The following is a 15,084-nucleotide window of genomic DNA, read 5'->3' on the forward strand; positions in this document are numbered from 1 at the left end:
GTGTGACTGGTATTGACTCCCTGTTGTACTTCTGTGTATGGAAAGTTTGTTTCTTATTTGTCATACAATGCTCTTCAGCGCCCAGGAGGTTACGGTTTAACAAAGAGTTGTGTATGTTTTACAAAAGGGTAAGCAAGAAGGAAATGGGAGTTTAACATAGAGGAGTGGGCTGAGGATCTGTGAGCAAGTAGAACCATTTATATAAAACAATCACTGTATGTTGTAGTGGGGACACTAAATGTATGGAGTAACTATAGAAGGTGGGTAGGGCTGATGTGTGTGCCTGTAAACTACTGTGGCTTTCATGTATGTTTCATGTCACACTGTTCCAGAGCGCTGTATTCAGGGCCTGTTGTGCTTTAGAGCCAAATATCTGAGTTTCTCAACTTTTGTACGCATGAGGGCACTTTGGGTGTATGTGTGTGTGTGTCTGTATTTTTGTACCATTTTGAAGTGCACATCTTTTCAGCAATCAAAATATATTGCAGGGTTTTTGTGGAAGAAATATGCAATCCCAAACATTACTTTATTTCCCTACGGAGTCAGTGAGATTACCTCAAGATTGTGAGATGGAGAAAAAATGTAGAATGATCATCAACTCCTTGTCTTACATTAAGTAGAGCACTCTGCGGATGTGCTGTGATCATTGTTTAATACTTTATTTCTCCTTTGCTATTACCCATGAATATGGTCCTGATGAGTGATTTTAAAAGCAAAAAAAAAGTTTATAGGTGAAATTGTTTTGCCAGTGTTGGAGGTTGCAAATGGAGCTGAAACCACTGGCTGTGCATTGTGTAATGCAAAATGCCAAAAATCTACCACTGTTCTTGATTTGAAAGCTGTGCTTTAGTTACAACTCCTAGGAGCTCCCATGTTTTCACATTTGGAATACATCTGCGCCAGGTAGTTTCTCTTATGTCTACCAATATAGTACGTATGGATTAATAATGAAAGGTAAGAATTAGATTAACTCCCTGGTTAGTGCAATACGCTAGTATTCATACAGGTCAGCGTAATTTAGAGGCCATTGTTTGTCTGTTTGTGTTTAGTGCATTTAATGAAAAAACATTGAATTTCAATAGATGCATTTGTTTAGCGAAACCTGGTCAACATAAATAGAAAAATGGAATAAAAATAGAACTATTTTACAACACTTGTGAATGCGTTATACTTTTGTGAATTCAAACCGGAAGGAAAAACAATCTCATGTTGACCTACATCATTTGTATTCATCTTCACCTATTTTGGCATAATAGCTTCTCCATTAGGTTCCATTTTTGGCTTTAGAAAATTCTGACTGGTTAAATTTCTTGGCAAGATTCCACTACAAAAAAAATTCAAATAAAATATTAAACATTATCCAGTAGAAATTCAGTAGTAACTGAGAGAACAAAGTATTTTTAAACACCACCTGTCTGCCAGACTGAGACACCCCCTCCCACCCTGGCACACAGCGAATACCACGCCCTATTTTAGACCAGGGCTGTGGCCTAGGTCCTCAGGCCTTCCACATGTACATGCAAAGCAAATCACACCACAAAATGGCAATATTAGATCTTCAAGGCATACCGATAGATGTACTTAATGTTGTAAAAATAAATTTTGCAGTTGTGAGCTCGACAGGCTACCTGTAGTACAAATTGAGAACACAGAGCGTAGTGAGCCATCTTACTACAGTCTGGTGTTGGTCCCAAAACAGAGGCTGTACAACACTGCCCCCTAGCTACAAAAGTGATTTATGACTGAAACACAAACAAAGGTCCTTGTATACTGAAGCCAAATCTTAGCAAGGTGGAGGCAAATTAATCTGCTCTGGACACAAGGTAATGTGATGCAAAAGTTGTGCCAAAAGTTTTCCAGAGTAGGACAATGTGTGCACCCAACACTTTCGTGCAAATAACCTGGAAACTAGAAAGATTTGAAACCACGGCAATCTAAAAAGAGGAAAATTACTCTACAAACCAGGTTTGTCAAAGAGTGTTGACCTGTGTGCTTAAACCAGTAGATGACCCACTTAAGTCAAGGTAAGAAAACCAATAAAAATAAAATGAGCTCATGAAGTGAAGTTTAAAAAAAAAATAAAAAAAAAATGAGGGCACAAGCTAGTGCTGTCAGTTAACATCCTTTATTTTCATTTCAGTTACTAAAGGCACAGAACAGAGATGAAATAAATAGCAGGGAAACGATAAGAGAACAATTGATGGTAGATCTTAGAAAAGAATTGCATGCCTGTCTAATACTCTTCTCCTTCATCCTCCTCTCCCTCCACGGTATCAGCTCCCACCTCCTCATAATCCTTCTCCAGAGCTGCCATGTCCTCTCTGGCCTCAGAGAACTCTCCCTCCTCCATACCCTCACCCACATACCAGTGCACAAAGGCACGCTTAGCGTACATCAGATCGAACTTGTGGTCAAGTCGAGCCCAGGCCTCTGCTACAGCAGTGGTGTTGCTCAGCATGCACACGGCCCTCTGGACCTTGGCCAGATCTCCACCAGGGACTACAGTGGGGGGCTGGTAGTTGATGCCAACCTTGAAACCAGTTGGGCACCAGTCTACAAACTGGATAGAGCGCTTGGTTTTGATGGTGGCAATGGCAGCATTGACATCTTTGGGCACCACATCACCACGGAACAAAAGGCAGCAAGCCATGTACTTGCCGTGGCGAGGGTCGCATTTCACCATCTGATTGGCCGGCTCAAAGCAGGCGTTGGTGATTTCAGAAACAGTTAACTGCTCATGGTAAGCCTTCTCAGCAGAGATAACAGGGGCGTAGGTGGCCAGAGGGAAATGGATACGGGGATATGGCACCAAGTTGGTCTGGAATTCTGTCAAATCAACATTGAGGGCACCATCGAAACGAAGGGAAGCAGTGATGGAGGAAACTATCTGGCTAATAAGCCTGTTGAGGTTGGTGTAGGTAGGACGCTCAATATCGAGGTTCCTACGGCAGATATCATAGATGGCCTCATTATCTACCATGAAGGCACAGTCAGAGTGCTCTAGGGTGGTGTGGGTGGTCAGGATGGAGTTGTAGGGCTCCACCACAGCGGTGGACACCTGGGGAGCCGGGTAGATGGAGAACTCCAGCTTGGACTTCTTGCCGTAGTCCACAGACAGACGCTCCATCAGCAGGGAGGTGAAACCAGAGCCGGTGCCACCTCCGAAGCTGTGGAAAACCAGGAAGCCCTGAAGGCCAGTGCACTGGTCAGCCTGAGGAGAGAAAATGTTACACTGTAAGAAATACAGTAACATGATTTACATTGACATTCTGAACCCAAATTGGGAATTATTCCTCCTCAAGCTTAACCCACCAGTTTGCGGATCCTGTCCAGCACCAGGTCAATGATCTCTTTGCCGATGGTGTAGTGTCCGCGGGCGTAGTTGTTGGCAGCATCCTCCTTGCCAGTGATCAGCTGCTCAGGGTGGAACAGCTGGCGGTAGGTCCCAGAGCGCACCTCATCTGAGGAGACAGAAACAGAGTGAATCAATTATGGATCTGCAATTTTGAGACATTGATATTACCACTTTGATTTGCCTAAATTCATGTTCAGTCAGAAAAGTTTACCGATGACAGTGGGCTCCAGGTCCACAAAAACAGCCCTGGGGACGTGCTTTCCAGCTCCAGTCTCACTGAAGAAGGTGTTGAAAGAATCGTCTCCTCCGCCAGCAGATTTGTGACTGGGCATCTGTCCGTCCGGCTGGATCCCATGCTCCAGACAGTAGAGCTCCCAGCAGGCATTGCCAATCTGGACGCCAGCCTGACCAACGTGAACTGAGATGCACTCACGCTGGAGGAAAGAAAAACATAATTCTTAAAACACTGCATTTGTTTAAATTCTGTCACTAGCCATCAACAAGTTCAAGTTGATTCGTTGTCTAGCGAGTTTAGGTGTCATTTTGAAACCACCAATCACATGCTGCAGAGATAAAAGCAAGGTCTAAGGATTCAAGAGGGGATGGGTGGGGGCCGAGGAAGAAAAAGGCTCTCTTGTACAGCACCAGATACGGGAGCATCATGACCAAATCACCTGACACAGGCTGCAAGCTAAATTCACCAGACAGAAAGCGGTTTATTCAGAGACAAAAATATCACATGGTGGCCGATTATTTATTCATGCATCCAATTATACGCTAAAGGGACAGAGAACATTTTATGCTAAGAACAAATACATTTTCACATCAAAGAAGAGTTCAGTCGTCAAACGTTTAACATAATAACGTCCTGGCCTGTACAAACACAGCTGTACAGCACAGGCTCGGCGATGAGACACCGTACAATAAAAAGAAAAAGACAGACGACAAAGCCTCAGAAATACTTTGATCGGCAGGTTTTGTTTGAAAAGAGGCCCGGTGGCTCGCCGATGCCTTTCATGAGGCCTAGGCCTACTTCAAACAGGCGGTAAAAGCAGAGGAATGTGGCAGTCTGGGAGCACATTGACCTTACACGTCGCCAACTGGGTCAGTGTGCAGGCAGGGAAAACTGGAAACCGGCGGTCACGACTTAATCATCTTGAACTTGATTTAGGCTGTAGGATGGCGGGCTGAAATATTCATTAAAAAACCACTCAAATTAGATGTGGAATACAAAACGACGATTAAATCGTCTCAAAGCACAAGCCGACACCCTAAAACTTCTCTTTCAGTGAAAAGCTACAATGTGGACAGTTTGTGCTGATTCATTAAATTAGTAATCTGGCCTGCCATGCGCTTCCAATCAGATTAGATAGCTCTGAGCCTGATGACGTTCGTGGATAATAGCGGAGAAAAAAAAAAAACGTTTCTCTTTTTATACTCACCATTTTTCCTGAAGCTGAGAAGCCTGAAGGGAGAGTTGAAATGAAAAAGATGAAGAGGCTAAATTAACTCTTACAGATAGGCCTTTATGAGTCCTGTGTAAGACGTTAGTACACTGATTTTGTCTGGGTGGGGCCTTTTATAGTCTCCGACTCGGAAAAAGGGGTTGCTGAATCTGATTGGCTGAGCGTCACATGAGCTATTTTCCCATTGGATAAACGCGAACAGTCATCTTCCGCATTGGCACGCCACGAGTGACCAATCTATTCATGAAAGTAGGGCAATCACAAGAGGGTGTTGGGCGCTGATAGCTGGTCACAGACATCATCTGAATAATTTCTGACTGAATCAGGATTCTTTGCTGTTTTTGTATTGCTTCTTTACATTAATTTATTAGCAATATCTACAGTTATTTGATTCATTGACTGAATCCACCCAGTTCTTTTGTGCGAATTGAAACCAGCTGCTGCTCATCCATGTTGATTACCTAGACACCTAATCTCACAAATCAACAAGCACAAGAATACACTCTTATAATCCAGCATTTTGCCAGTTTCACTTGCTTTAACAACCACTGGTATACGTATAGAAATAGGCTACATGTCATGTCGCATGTCGTGGTCACAGCCCTAATCTCCCCCACCCCTCTTTATTCTCCATTTTCTGTCTCTAGGTCTACCACCAGGGGTCCCTGTAAAAGGAGAAACAGAGTTGCCTAATTCCAACGTAATTTCAATCACAAGAGGTCGGCATAATGAGAATGTACGGGCATGACTATTTCAATCATAGGTTTAACTCTCCCCACCTACATTACAGATAGCCTAGTTATATAAATCTGAATTAATGTAACCACAAACATCTTTACAGATGGTGCTCCTTATCAAATCATACCAAATGGGGGTGCCTGGTGTAATGCTTATCTATTTTGGGGTCCTTGGCATGCAAAAGATTTGTGAGCCACTGGGTTAGTCAGACCAGCATGGGGCATTCTCCACTGGATGAACACACTAATGCTCCATGCCCACAATTCAGTAGTTTCCTCTGTTTTTCCAACTCCCTAGCCCCCATTTCCTATTAATAAGTGTTGAATTCATTCAACCGTGCACTGTCCTGTCCTGCCTTGTTAATAACATGTGATTAGAGAAAAAGAAAAACCCTTAAACAAAGGACAAGCCTTTTTTCAAAGTTCAAACCGCTAAATGTAGACCAGCACAATGTTGATTTATAAAAATGCTTTTTGGCTTTGTCCTTGATTGTGCAAATATTTCAGAGGAAAAGGCTAATTTTAATTAAATCTATTGCATTTATACCTTGGAAAATGAATGAAATTTGTTTTCTTTCGATATATCACAGAAATTTGAAGAAAATTAATGTCACCCACTATTCTAAACATCAGCACAGATCTTTCTCAAATCAAAGCTTTAGCTTGAATTTGGTTCTATATTATTACTATTCTGATAATGTTCTATAAATAAGATCTATGGTGTGTACTGATGTATATTCTCTCATATGATTATGTGTATTTGGCCATCAGCTATTTGGCTCTGTATAATCTGAACACCTGGGTCCCTCTGAATAAGCATGGGTGTATCATAAATAAGTCACAAGGGAATGGTAGGCTATAGCAAGAGATGAAAGGGGAGAAAAAGCGAAGGAGGATATAATGCAGGCAAGCAAAATAGACTTCAAAGTGAAAAGGCAAGCTCCAACAAGTGTGTCAAATGACGTGTCCTCAGGATGTTAGTGCAGTATATGAAAAACACCACAATTATGTTCATTCCGAATTTTATTCACAGGCCAGAAACAATACAAATACTTTTTCAGTGTTGACTGGTCAACTGAAGAGATAATTAATACCTCAAAACATTTTAATGAAACATCGAGACACTGTCAAATTTAAGTGCATTGTTTTTAGATATTGTGCTTTTGTAAGATTATTTAAGCATGTATGAGCACAAAAATTTTAAGTCAAATTACTTATTACTCTTCTCCTTCCTCCTCTCCCTCACCCTCGATGGAGTCGACTCCCACCTCCTCATAATCCTTCTCCAGAGCTGCCATGTCCTCTCTGGCCTCAGAGAACTCTCCCTCCTCCATACCCTCACCCACATACCAGTGCACAAAGGCACGCTTAGCGTACATCAGATCGAACTTGTGGTCAAGTCGAGCCCAGGCCTCCGCAATAGCGGTGGTGTTGCTCAGCATGCACACGGCCCTCTGGACCTTGGCCAGGTCTCCACCAGGGACTACAGTGGGGGGCTGGTAGTTGATGCCAACCTTGAAACCAGTTGGGCACCAGTCTACAAACTGGATAGAGCGCTTGGTTTTGATGGTGGCAATGGCAGCATTGACATCTTTGGGCACCACATCACCACGGTACAGAAGGCAGCAAGCCATGTACTTGCCGTGGCGAGGGTCGCATTTCACCATCTGATTGGCCGGCTCAAAGCAGGCGTTAGTGATTTCAGACACTGAGAGCTGCTCATGGTAAGCCTTCTCAGCAGAGATAACAGGGGCGTAGGTGGCCAGAGGGAAATGGATACGGGGATATGGCACCAAGTTGGTCTGGAATTCTGTCAGATCAACATTGAGGGCACCATCGAAACGAAGGGAAGCAGTGATGGAGGAAACTATCTGGCTAATAAGCCTGTTGAGGTTGGTGTAGGTAGGACGCTCAATATCGAGGTTCCTACGGCAGATATCATAGATGGCCTCATTATCTACCATGAAGGCACAGTCAGAGTGCTCTAGGGTGGTGTGGGTGGTCAGGATGGAGTTGTAGGGCTCCACCACAGCGGTGGACACCTGGGGAGCCGGGTAGATGGAGAACTCCAGCTTGGACTTCTTGCCGTAGTCCACAGACAGACGCTCCATCAGCAGGGAGGTGAAACCAGAGCCGGTGCCACCTCCGAAGCTGTGGAAAACCAGGAAGCCCTGAAGGCCAGTGCACTGGTCAGCCTGAGGAGAGAGGAGAGAAAATGTTACACTGCAACAAATACAGTTGATATTCTGAGCCTAAATGGGGATTAATTCCTCAAGCTTTACCCACCAGTTTGCGGATCCTGTCCAGCACCAGGTCAATGATCTCTTTGCCGATGGTGTAGTGTCCGCGGGCGTAGTTGTTGGCAGCATCCTCCTTGCCAGTGATCAGCTGCTCAGGGTGGAACAGTTGGCGGTAGGTCCCAGTGCGCACCTCATCTGAAGAGAGAGAGATGGAATCAGAAGTTATTTGAGGGTTTGACGAATTGAAATCAAGAGGCAATAATGGCATCTATATTTATGAGAGTTTACCGATGACAGTGGGCTCCAGGTCCACAAAAACAGCCCTGGGGACGTGCTTTCCAGCTCCAGTCTCACTGAAGAAGGTGTTGAAAGAATCATCTCCTCCTCCAATGGCTTTGTCACTGGGCATCTGTCCGTCCGGCTGGATCCCATGCTCCAGACAGTAGAGCTCCCAGCAGGCATTGCCAATCTGGACGCCAGCCTGACCTACGTGGATGGAGATGCACTCGCGCTGGAGGGCACAGAAAGAGAAGATTCAGCATTAAAGATTTTGTTAAATCTTAAATCTTGTACGTCTGCCCATTGAAATCATGTACCTCCTTAAAAAGAAGCAGAGTTTTCACAATAACCTGTCTTGATTTTGTGTATTCATGATTAAAATTAATGAATTTTGAAAGAATTTAACATGACCAAACTCAAACCTCGGTGCCAAGTGCATAGAAAATATAAAGACTTTTGTTTGATTGCCTTTAGATGAACAAAACTGTGAAGAACCATAGATTCCACAAATTATTTTGTAGCTATTTGTGAAACTGACCCTGTCTTATATGAAAACTACTGTTAGGCAAGGCTGATTTCAATTATAACATGTCTAAAATCTGTTTTGCAGCAACCCATCTATGCATTTTCTGCTGATCTCTGCTGTGACATAAGACCATGCATATTGTGCATAGGCTTACTGTAGGGAGAGAGGCTTATCTAGGTCAGACAATGTAGGCTGTCGTAGGCTGCTGTCTCTTTAAAATATAAAAACGCCGCATCCACGTTCTCCACAGGAATTATTTGCCATTGAATTTTTACATTTGTTTTCCAGTATAAAGATAATTTTTTTCAGTGGCTTGGTTTGATATACCGATATGTAATAAAGATAATCAGTCGTGTCATCATTCACTGCAGTTAAAATGCTCTTTAGAACAAGGAACAAAGAAAGGATGCAAGTACATTTACATAAAAACTGCACAAATGGGTCTACAGCCACACAAATAGGCTGACAAACTAGTATCAACCTTAGTAGCAGCCAATGGTAAACGAACAGCGTCTAATCTGATTTAAAGAGCTATGCGGGAAGAGGATTAAGCTTTGCAGTGGAGGCAGGCTGCGCTACGACACTGATTTAAAAATATGAAAATTTAATTAATTTCCATTTGTCTGAAAATAGGTGGACTGAAAACGAAAATCATTCCGAGCTATTTAAATTGGCTATAGGCTGCAATATGACAGGTGAAGAAGGCTAGAGAAATCTCATACGCCCTACCCCCCTCTTCCCAAACCCCCCTTTAATGTAAATTAGCTTTTTCAAAGTAATAGATCTGGGGAGGTGAAAAAAACAACAAATAAATGAAATGTAAAATCGTGCTTACCATGATTGCTTGTCGAGATTATGCAATGTAATGAGACAAGTCTGAGGAGTGTGTGCTTCTGAGGTGTGCGGTGTCTGGAGCTGATCTGATGACGCGTCGCGCTGTGCCTCTCGAGGAGGGCAAGGTGTAGTGCGCAAAACCCAAACCCACCATCTGTCGCAGTAAGCGCTTCCCTCATCCCTAAATTGTCGAGGACCCCCAAATAGATTCGATAAGATTTTAATCCCCCACCCAAAAAAAAAACCATCTGAAAAGATTGTTGTTAGATATAGCTTGGTACAGGGTTATATCGACTTGCAGGCTAGGTAACAACAATAGGGACAGGGAACGCCCTATGATGAAAACAGTCATTATTATTCATTCTCAATGTCCTAATAGCGAGTGGGATAATAGGAGTGAAATTAAACTAAACCTCTTTTTTTTGGGGACCCCATGGAACCACAACACCACAGAGTTTGAGGATATTTTAAGATTTTAAGGATATATTAAGAAACAGTGTTAAAGATGTACCACAAAATCACAGCTGTTTTGGAACAGCCTAAGTGACATTGTGTTGGGTGTCTTTCCTAGAACAGTTGAACCAGCCTTCCCAGAACCTGTTCTGAAAAGATTTTGGATTCTCTGGACACCTTTTTAACATATACATTGCTGAATTGGTCAACAGTTAGGTCCACTCCAGTTGGTGCTTTTTACAGATTGTAGTTATTTCTCGAGGTGAAGCTGCTCTAGAGGCAGAAATAACCTCATTGGTTGAGTTAAACCTTGACTTTAGTCCAGTGAAAAAAGGGATAAAGGAACCTGTTGAAAATACCATCCTAGACCAGCTAAATGATAGTTTCTGAGGGGCACTGCTGTTTTTTGCTGACTTTAGCTGGGCAGAGATGGTCTGATGCTGGTTAAGGTGGAATATGATGCTGGTAGACCAGCTAAGACCAAAGTACCCAAAATATAGCCCACTAAGCTGCTCTCCTGCTAAACCAGCATTTATGGTCAGAGCATGACCAGCAGCAGCTTGGCTGGTCTAGGCTGCTTTCTCAGCTGGGGACTGTAGCTAATATTATGAAGACTAGCTGAAAAAATACAATAGCCATAGGCTACTTATCTAGGTTAACTAATTAGCTTATCTGACCTTCCAAGTTCAATCTAGCCTGTAGCTACTGTATCTAGGTAAGATAATTAGCTAACCAAGCTAACCTTCCAAGTTCCAACCAACCAAAGTCCAGGTAAGCCAGTTAACCAAGTCATGAATTCCATGGTCATGAATGAATGAAACAGAAGTCATTTCCATGTATATTTGTTATTGATATTTTGACCAGAGTTCCTTCTTTGCCATTCAAGTTTGCCAGTTAGCTAATTTGTGCTCAGAAAAACGGATTCAAATAACATTGGTTCATATTGAGGTTTGATAAACCAATAAGATGATTTCTGCCTTCAGAGCAGCTCTGCTTATGAGAAATGTTTGTATAACTAAAACTCTGCACCTGTTTTGCCACATATAACCATATGCTGAGGTCAGAAAATCCAGCATTTACAAAAGGAACTGTGCTTGTTTGGTACCTATTCCACATTGCAGGCTACCGAGATCATAAACAACATTTAATTTCTCAGGGGGACAGAAATCACATGGCTCTTGTGAACTGGTCAGAGACCGGTCTGCACCCGGTCTGTACAGGCAGGCTGCTTTCACTGTGGCTCCTGTGCAGACCAAGTGCCACTGGTGGTAACCAGGGATGTAGTGGAGGGTAGACCCAACTGAACCCCCATATTTTAATTTGGGAAATAGTTCACCCACCTTTATAAGCCAATGTAAACTTTTATGATATGAATTCATAGTATGCATTATGTAAGTTACATCAAAATATGGTCTTTTAAAGGGAACATAACATAGGCTAAATGAAAACTTTTCTAAAAAAGATATTCTTTTCTTTAAATATGTGGTTGTTCACTCTACAGTGATTACCAACTACAGTTAAACCTGAATTTTTAACATCATCTTACATTTAAAAATTACAAGATATTATGAGGCATTTTAGTTGGATGAGCAATGTTTCTATGATCCCATTTCCATATCAGGGGACCCCTCATGGGGTTACAGCCTTAACATTAGGAAGGTTTGGAGATTAGGGATTACTTGGGGATTAATCCATAAACTATAGACTGTACACACAATATTGAGATATTTGGAGTATAGGCCACTGGAAACACACCCAAGCTGGTTCAGGTTTGAACCCCACCAGAACCTTCTATGAACCAGCATTGTGAGTTACTGATTCAACTGCAGCCTTTTTTTTTTTTAGGCATTTAGCTGCTACTGTCATCCCGAACTATTTACAGTGAATGGTGAGATTAATGTTTGTTTGATTAATGTAGGTCTACTCTTTGAGAGAGCCACTGTTGCTGACAGGCACAATGGCTGTTGCAAGGATCGAACCTATGATCTTTTAGTTCTAGCCGTTAGGTCACCATGCCACCTCATCATCATGTAAGTCTCTTCTGGACAAACACACATCTCACCTGAGTGATGCTACAGTGATGCCACACCTTGTTTTGCAAGGACTTTGACTAAAAACTTGCTTATTTCAAATGTTTAATGTAGGATGTAGATTCTGAAAGCAGGCTATATTCAGCAAAACTTTAATTGATAGATTTTCAAGTGCATGGTATTGTGGTTGTTGTATAGCTATCTGTCTCACACATATATGTTCACAATTGACTGCTGTTCTTCATGAGAATATTGTGTGGTTCATGATTCAGAATTTTACTGTCTTACAAAGAATATAAATGAATGCTAATCATTCTCAAGATCTACTCATGTTTAATATTCATGTTTCACCACTGAATAAGAGCCATTTTTATTATTGCCAGACAAAGAATAAAGAACAACTTTACGTGTCACACAGGAACTTTATTCAGTACATTGCCAGACTGACATTTGATAGACTGACATTTGTCTTGTTGGAATGCATATAGAATCACATTGGAATCAATTCTGTTTCCTGTTCAACTAGCACCTTAGTTTCCCTTTTAATACTCTTCTCCTTCCTCCTCTCCCTCACCCTCGATGGAGTCGACTCCCACCTCCTCATAATCCTTCTCCAGAGCTGCCATGTCCTCTCTGGCCTCAGAGAACTCTCCCTCCTCCATACCCTCACCCACATACCAGTGCACAAAGGCACGCTTAGCGTACATCAGATCGAACTTGTGGTCAAGTCGAGCCCAGGCCTCCGCAATAGCGGTGGTGTTGCTCAGCATGCACACGGCCCTCTGGACCTTGGCCAGGTCTCCACCAGGGACTACAGTGGGGGGCTGGTAGTTGATGCCAACCTTGAAACCAGTTGGGCACCAGTCTACAAACTGGATGGTACGCTTGGTCTTGATGGTGGCAATGGCAGCATTGACATCTTTGGGCACCACATCACCACGGTACAGAAGGCAGCAAGCCATGTACTTGCCGTGGCGAGGGTCGCATTTCACCATCTGATTGGCCGGCTCAAAGCAGGCGTTGGTGATTTCAGACACTGAGAGCTGCTCATGGTAAGCCTTCTCAGCAGAGATAACAGGGGCGTAGGTGGCCAGAGGGAAATGGATACGGGGATATGGCACCAAGTTGGTCTGGAACTCTGTCAGATCAACATTGAGGGCACCATCGAAACGAAGGGAAGCCGTGATGGAGGACACAATCTGGCCAATAAGCCTATTGAGGTTGGTGTAGGTAGGACGCTCAATATCGAGGTTCCTACGGCAGATATCATAGATGGCCTCATTATCTACCATGAAGGCACAGTCAGAGTGCTCTAGGGTGGTGTGGGTGGTCAGGATGGAGTTGTAGGGCTCCACCACAGCGGTGGACACCTGGGGAGCCGGGTAGATGGAGAACTCCAGCTTGGACTTCTTGCCGTAGTCCACAGACAGACGCTCCATCAGCAGGGAGGTGAAACCAGAGCCGGTGCCACCTCCGAAGCTGTGGAAAACCAGGAAGCCCTGAAGGCCAGTGCACTGGTCAGCCTGAGGAGAGAGGAGAGAAAATGTTACACTGTATCAAATACAGTTTATATTCTGAGCCTAAATGGGAATTAATTCCTCAAGCTTTACCCACCAGTTTGCGGATCCTGTCCAGCACCAGGTCAATGATCTCTTTGCCGATGGTGTAGTGTCCGCGGGCGTAGTTGTTGGCAGCATCCTCCTTGCCAGTGATCAGCTGCTCAGGGTGGAACAGCTGGCGGTAGGTCCCAGAGCGCACCTCATCTGAGGAGAGAGAGATGGAATCAGAAGTTATTTGAGGGTTTAATGAATTGAAATCAAGAAGCAATAATGATATCTATATTTATGAGAGTTTACCGATGACAGTGGGCTCCAGGTCCACAAAAACAGCCCTGGGGACGTGCTTTCCAGCTCCAGTCTCACTGAAGAAGGTGTTGAAAGAATCATCTCCTCCTCCAATGGTCTTGTCACTGGGCATCTGTCCGTCCGGCTGGATCCCATGCTCCAGACAGTAGAGCTCCCAGCAGGCATTGCCTATCTGGACACCAGCCTGACCAACATGGATGGAGATACACTCACGCTGGAAAGAGAAGAGAGAAATTTTGAAAAGATTGAAAAAAGGGTTTCATCATTTCATAATAATGAAAAATTCAAAAGCCACATCAGTTTTACTGAAATGATAATCAAATAAAGACTTCTAAATTCAGAGTTATGGTGGATGAGGTAGCAGGTTGCACCACAGTGCGACAAATTAGCAGCAGCATCACAGGGCAAAATTCTGACAGCAGAAGATTGTCGCCCTTTTGACTGTAGACCTAGAGCAGGATAAGTGGACAATTCAGCAGTGTCCATTACTGGCATGCATTTTTAATGGCTTGCTGGTAGCCATGCTGACAGTGCATTTCATCCATTTTGCCCACGGATAGGGTTTCTTTGGGTGTGGGCCATTTGATGTAGAGTGCCTCAGCGCATCCTCCGACTTCTCTGAATTACAGCCCGATGCTGTCATGAACATAGCGAGGACCAGGCTTAGTCAGGCCGAGAGAGAATCAAAAATACCCAGAGTCGGAGGTTGGACTCGAGCCTTCATTATTCATTCTATCCACATTGCAGTGCGTTCAAAACCTCTTTTGTTCGGTGTCAACCCGCCACGTACCCATCCACAGCGGGCCAGAACCTCTCCCCACACACACATACAATAACCCGACTCAGGATCATTTTTCTTTGCATGAATAAGGCTCAATTGAGTAAAATAGCCTTTTGATTCATATTCCAACTAAGTTTCTACCTCCCTCCCTCCCTCCTTATTAAACATTACCAGTATTAACTACATCCTTGCTGTGATATAAAAACTGAACGTAAAATATGGCTATATTTTTGAATATTGGAATGTGATCTTACCATTTTGTTATGTTGCGCTCGACGGTTGCAGATGCTCCTTGAAAGGGCGTCTTACAATTCGACAGTTATGGGGTCGATGTAAGAGGTAATGCAGTACATGAGGATGGACCGCTGTATTTATCCCAGCGCAGCCCTAGCTGCTGCTTCTGCTTTCGTGTTATTGGTCAAATCCCAGTCAGTCTGGTGCCTGCGGCTTTCTATTGGACAAACGGAGCCATCAAGTCTGAGGACCACCTCCCAGACCCCACCCGACATCTTCCCGGT

The 15,084-nt window shown here is 43.5% G+C and overlaps 3 protein-coding genes across 3 annotated transcripts; all 3 read right to left on the reverse strand.

Annotated features, from left to right (window-relative positions):
- Positions 1–2,109: 2,109 nt before the first annotated feature.
- Positions 2,110–4,919, reverse strand: LOC139924440 (tubulin alpha chain-like). The gene is made up of 4 exons (XM_071915450.2): positions 4,798–4,919; positions 3,567–3,789; positions 3,313–3,461; positions 2,110–3,211 (listed from the first exon to the last, which is right to left on the reverse strand). Exons 1-4 carry the CDS (start codon positions 4,798–4,800, stop codon positions 2,234–2,236), a joined length of 1,353 nt encoding a protein of 450 aa, XP_071771551.1. The 5' UTR covers positions 4,801–4,919; the 3' UTR covers positions 2,110–2,233.
- A 1,737-nt stretch (positions 4,920–6,656) lies between these two features.
- LOC139924441 (tubulin alpha chain) lies at positions 6,657–9,513 on the reverse strand. Its single transcript, XM_078288367.1, has 4 exons — positions 9,439–9,513; positions 8,087–8,309; positions 7,845–7,993; positions 6,657–7,753 (listed from the first exon to the last, which is right to left on the reverse strand). Exons 1-4 carry the CDS (start codon positions 9,439–9,441, stop codon positions 6,776–6,778), a joined length of 1,353 nt encoding a protein of 450 aa, XP_078144493.1. The 5' UTR covers positions 9,442–9,513; the 3' UTR covers positions 6,657–6,775.
- Positions 9,514–12,335: 2,822 nt separating this feature from the next.
- On the reverse strand, positions 12,336–14,885 carry LOC139924439 (tubulin alpha-1A chain). Its single transcript, XM_071915449.2, has 4 exons — positions 14,821–14,885; positions 13,777–13,999; positions 13,535–13,683; positions 12,336–13,443 (listed from the first exon to the last, which is right to left on the reverse strand). Exons 1-4 carry the CDS (start codon positions 14,821–14,823, stop codon positions 12,463–12,465), a joined length of 1,356 nt encoding a protein of 451 aa, XP_071771550.1. The 5' UTR covers positions 14,824–14,885; the 3' UTR covers positions 12,336–12,462.
- Positions 14,886–15,084: the final 199 nt, after the last annotated feature.

Source organism: Centroberyx gerrardi, chromosome 14 (assembly GCF_048128805.1).
Source record: "Centroberyx gerrardi isolate f3 chromosome 14, fCenGer3.hap1.cur.20231027, whole genome shotgun sequence".
In the NCBI taxonomy this organism is placed as follows: Eukaryota; Metazoa; Chordata; class Actinopteri; order Beryciformes; family Berycidae; genus Centroberyx; species Centroberyx gerrardi.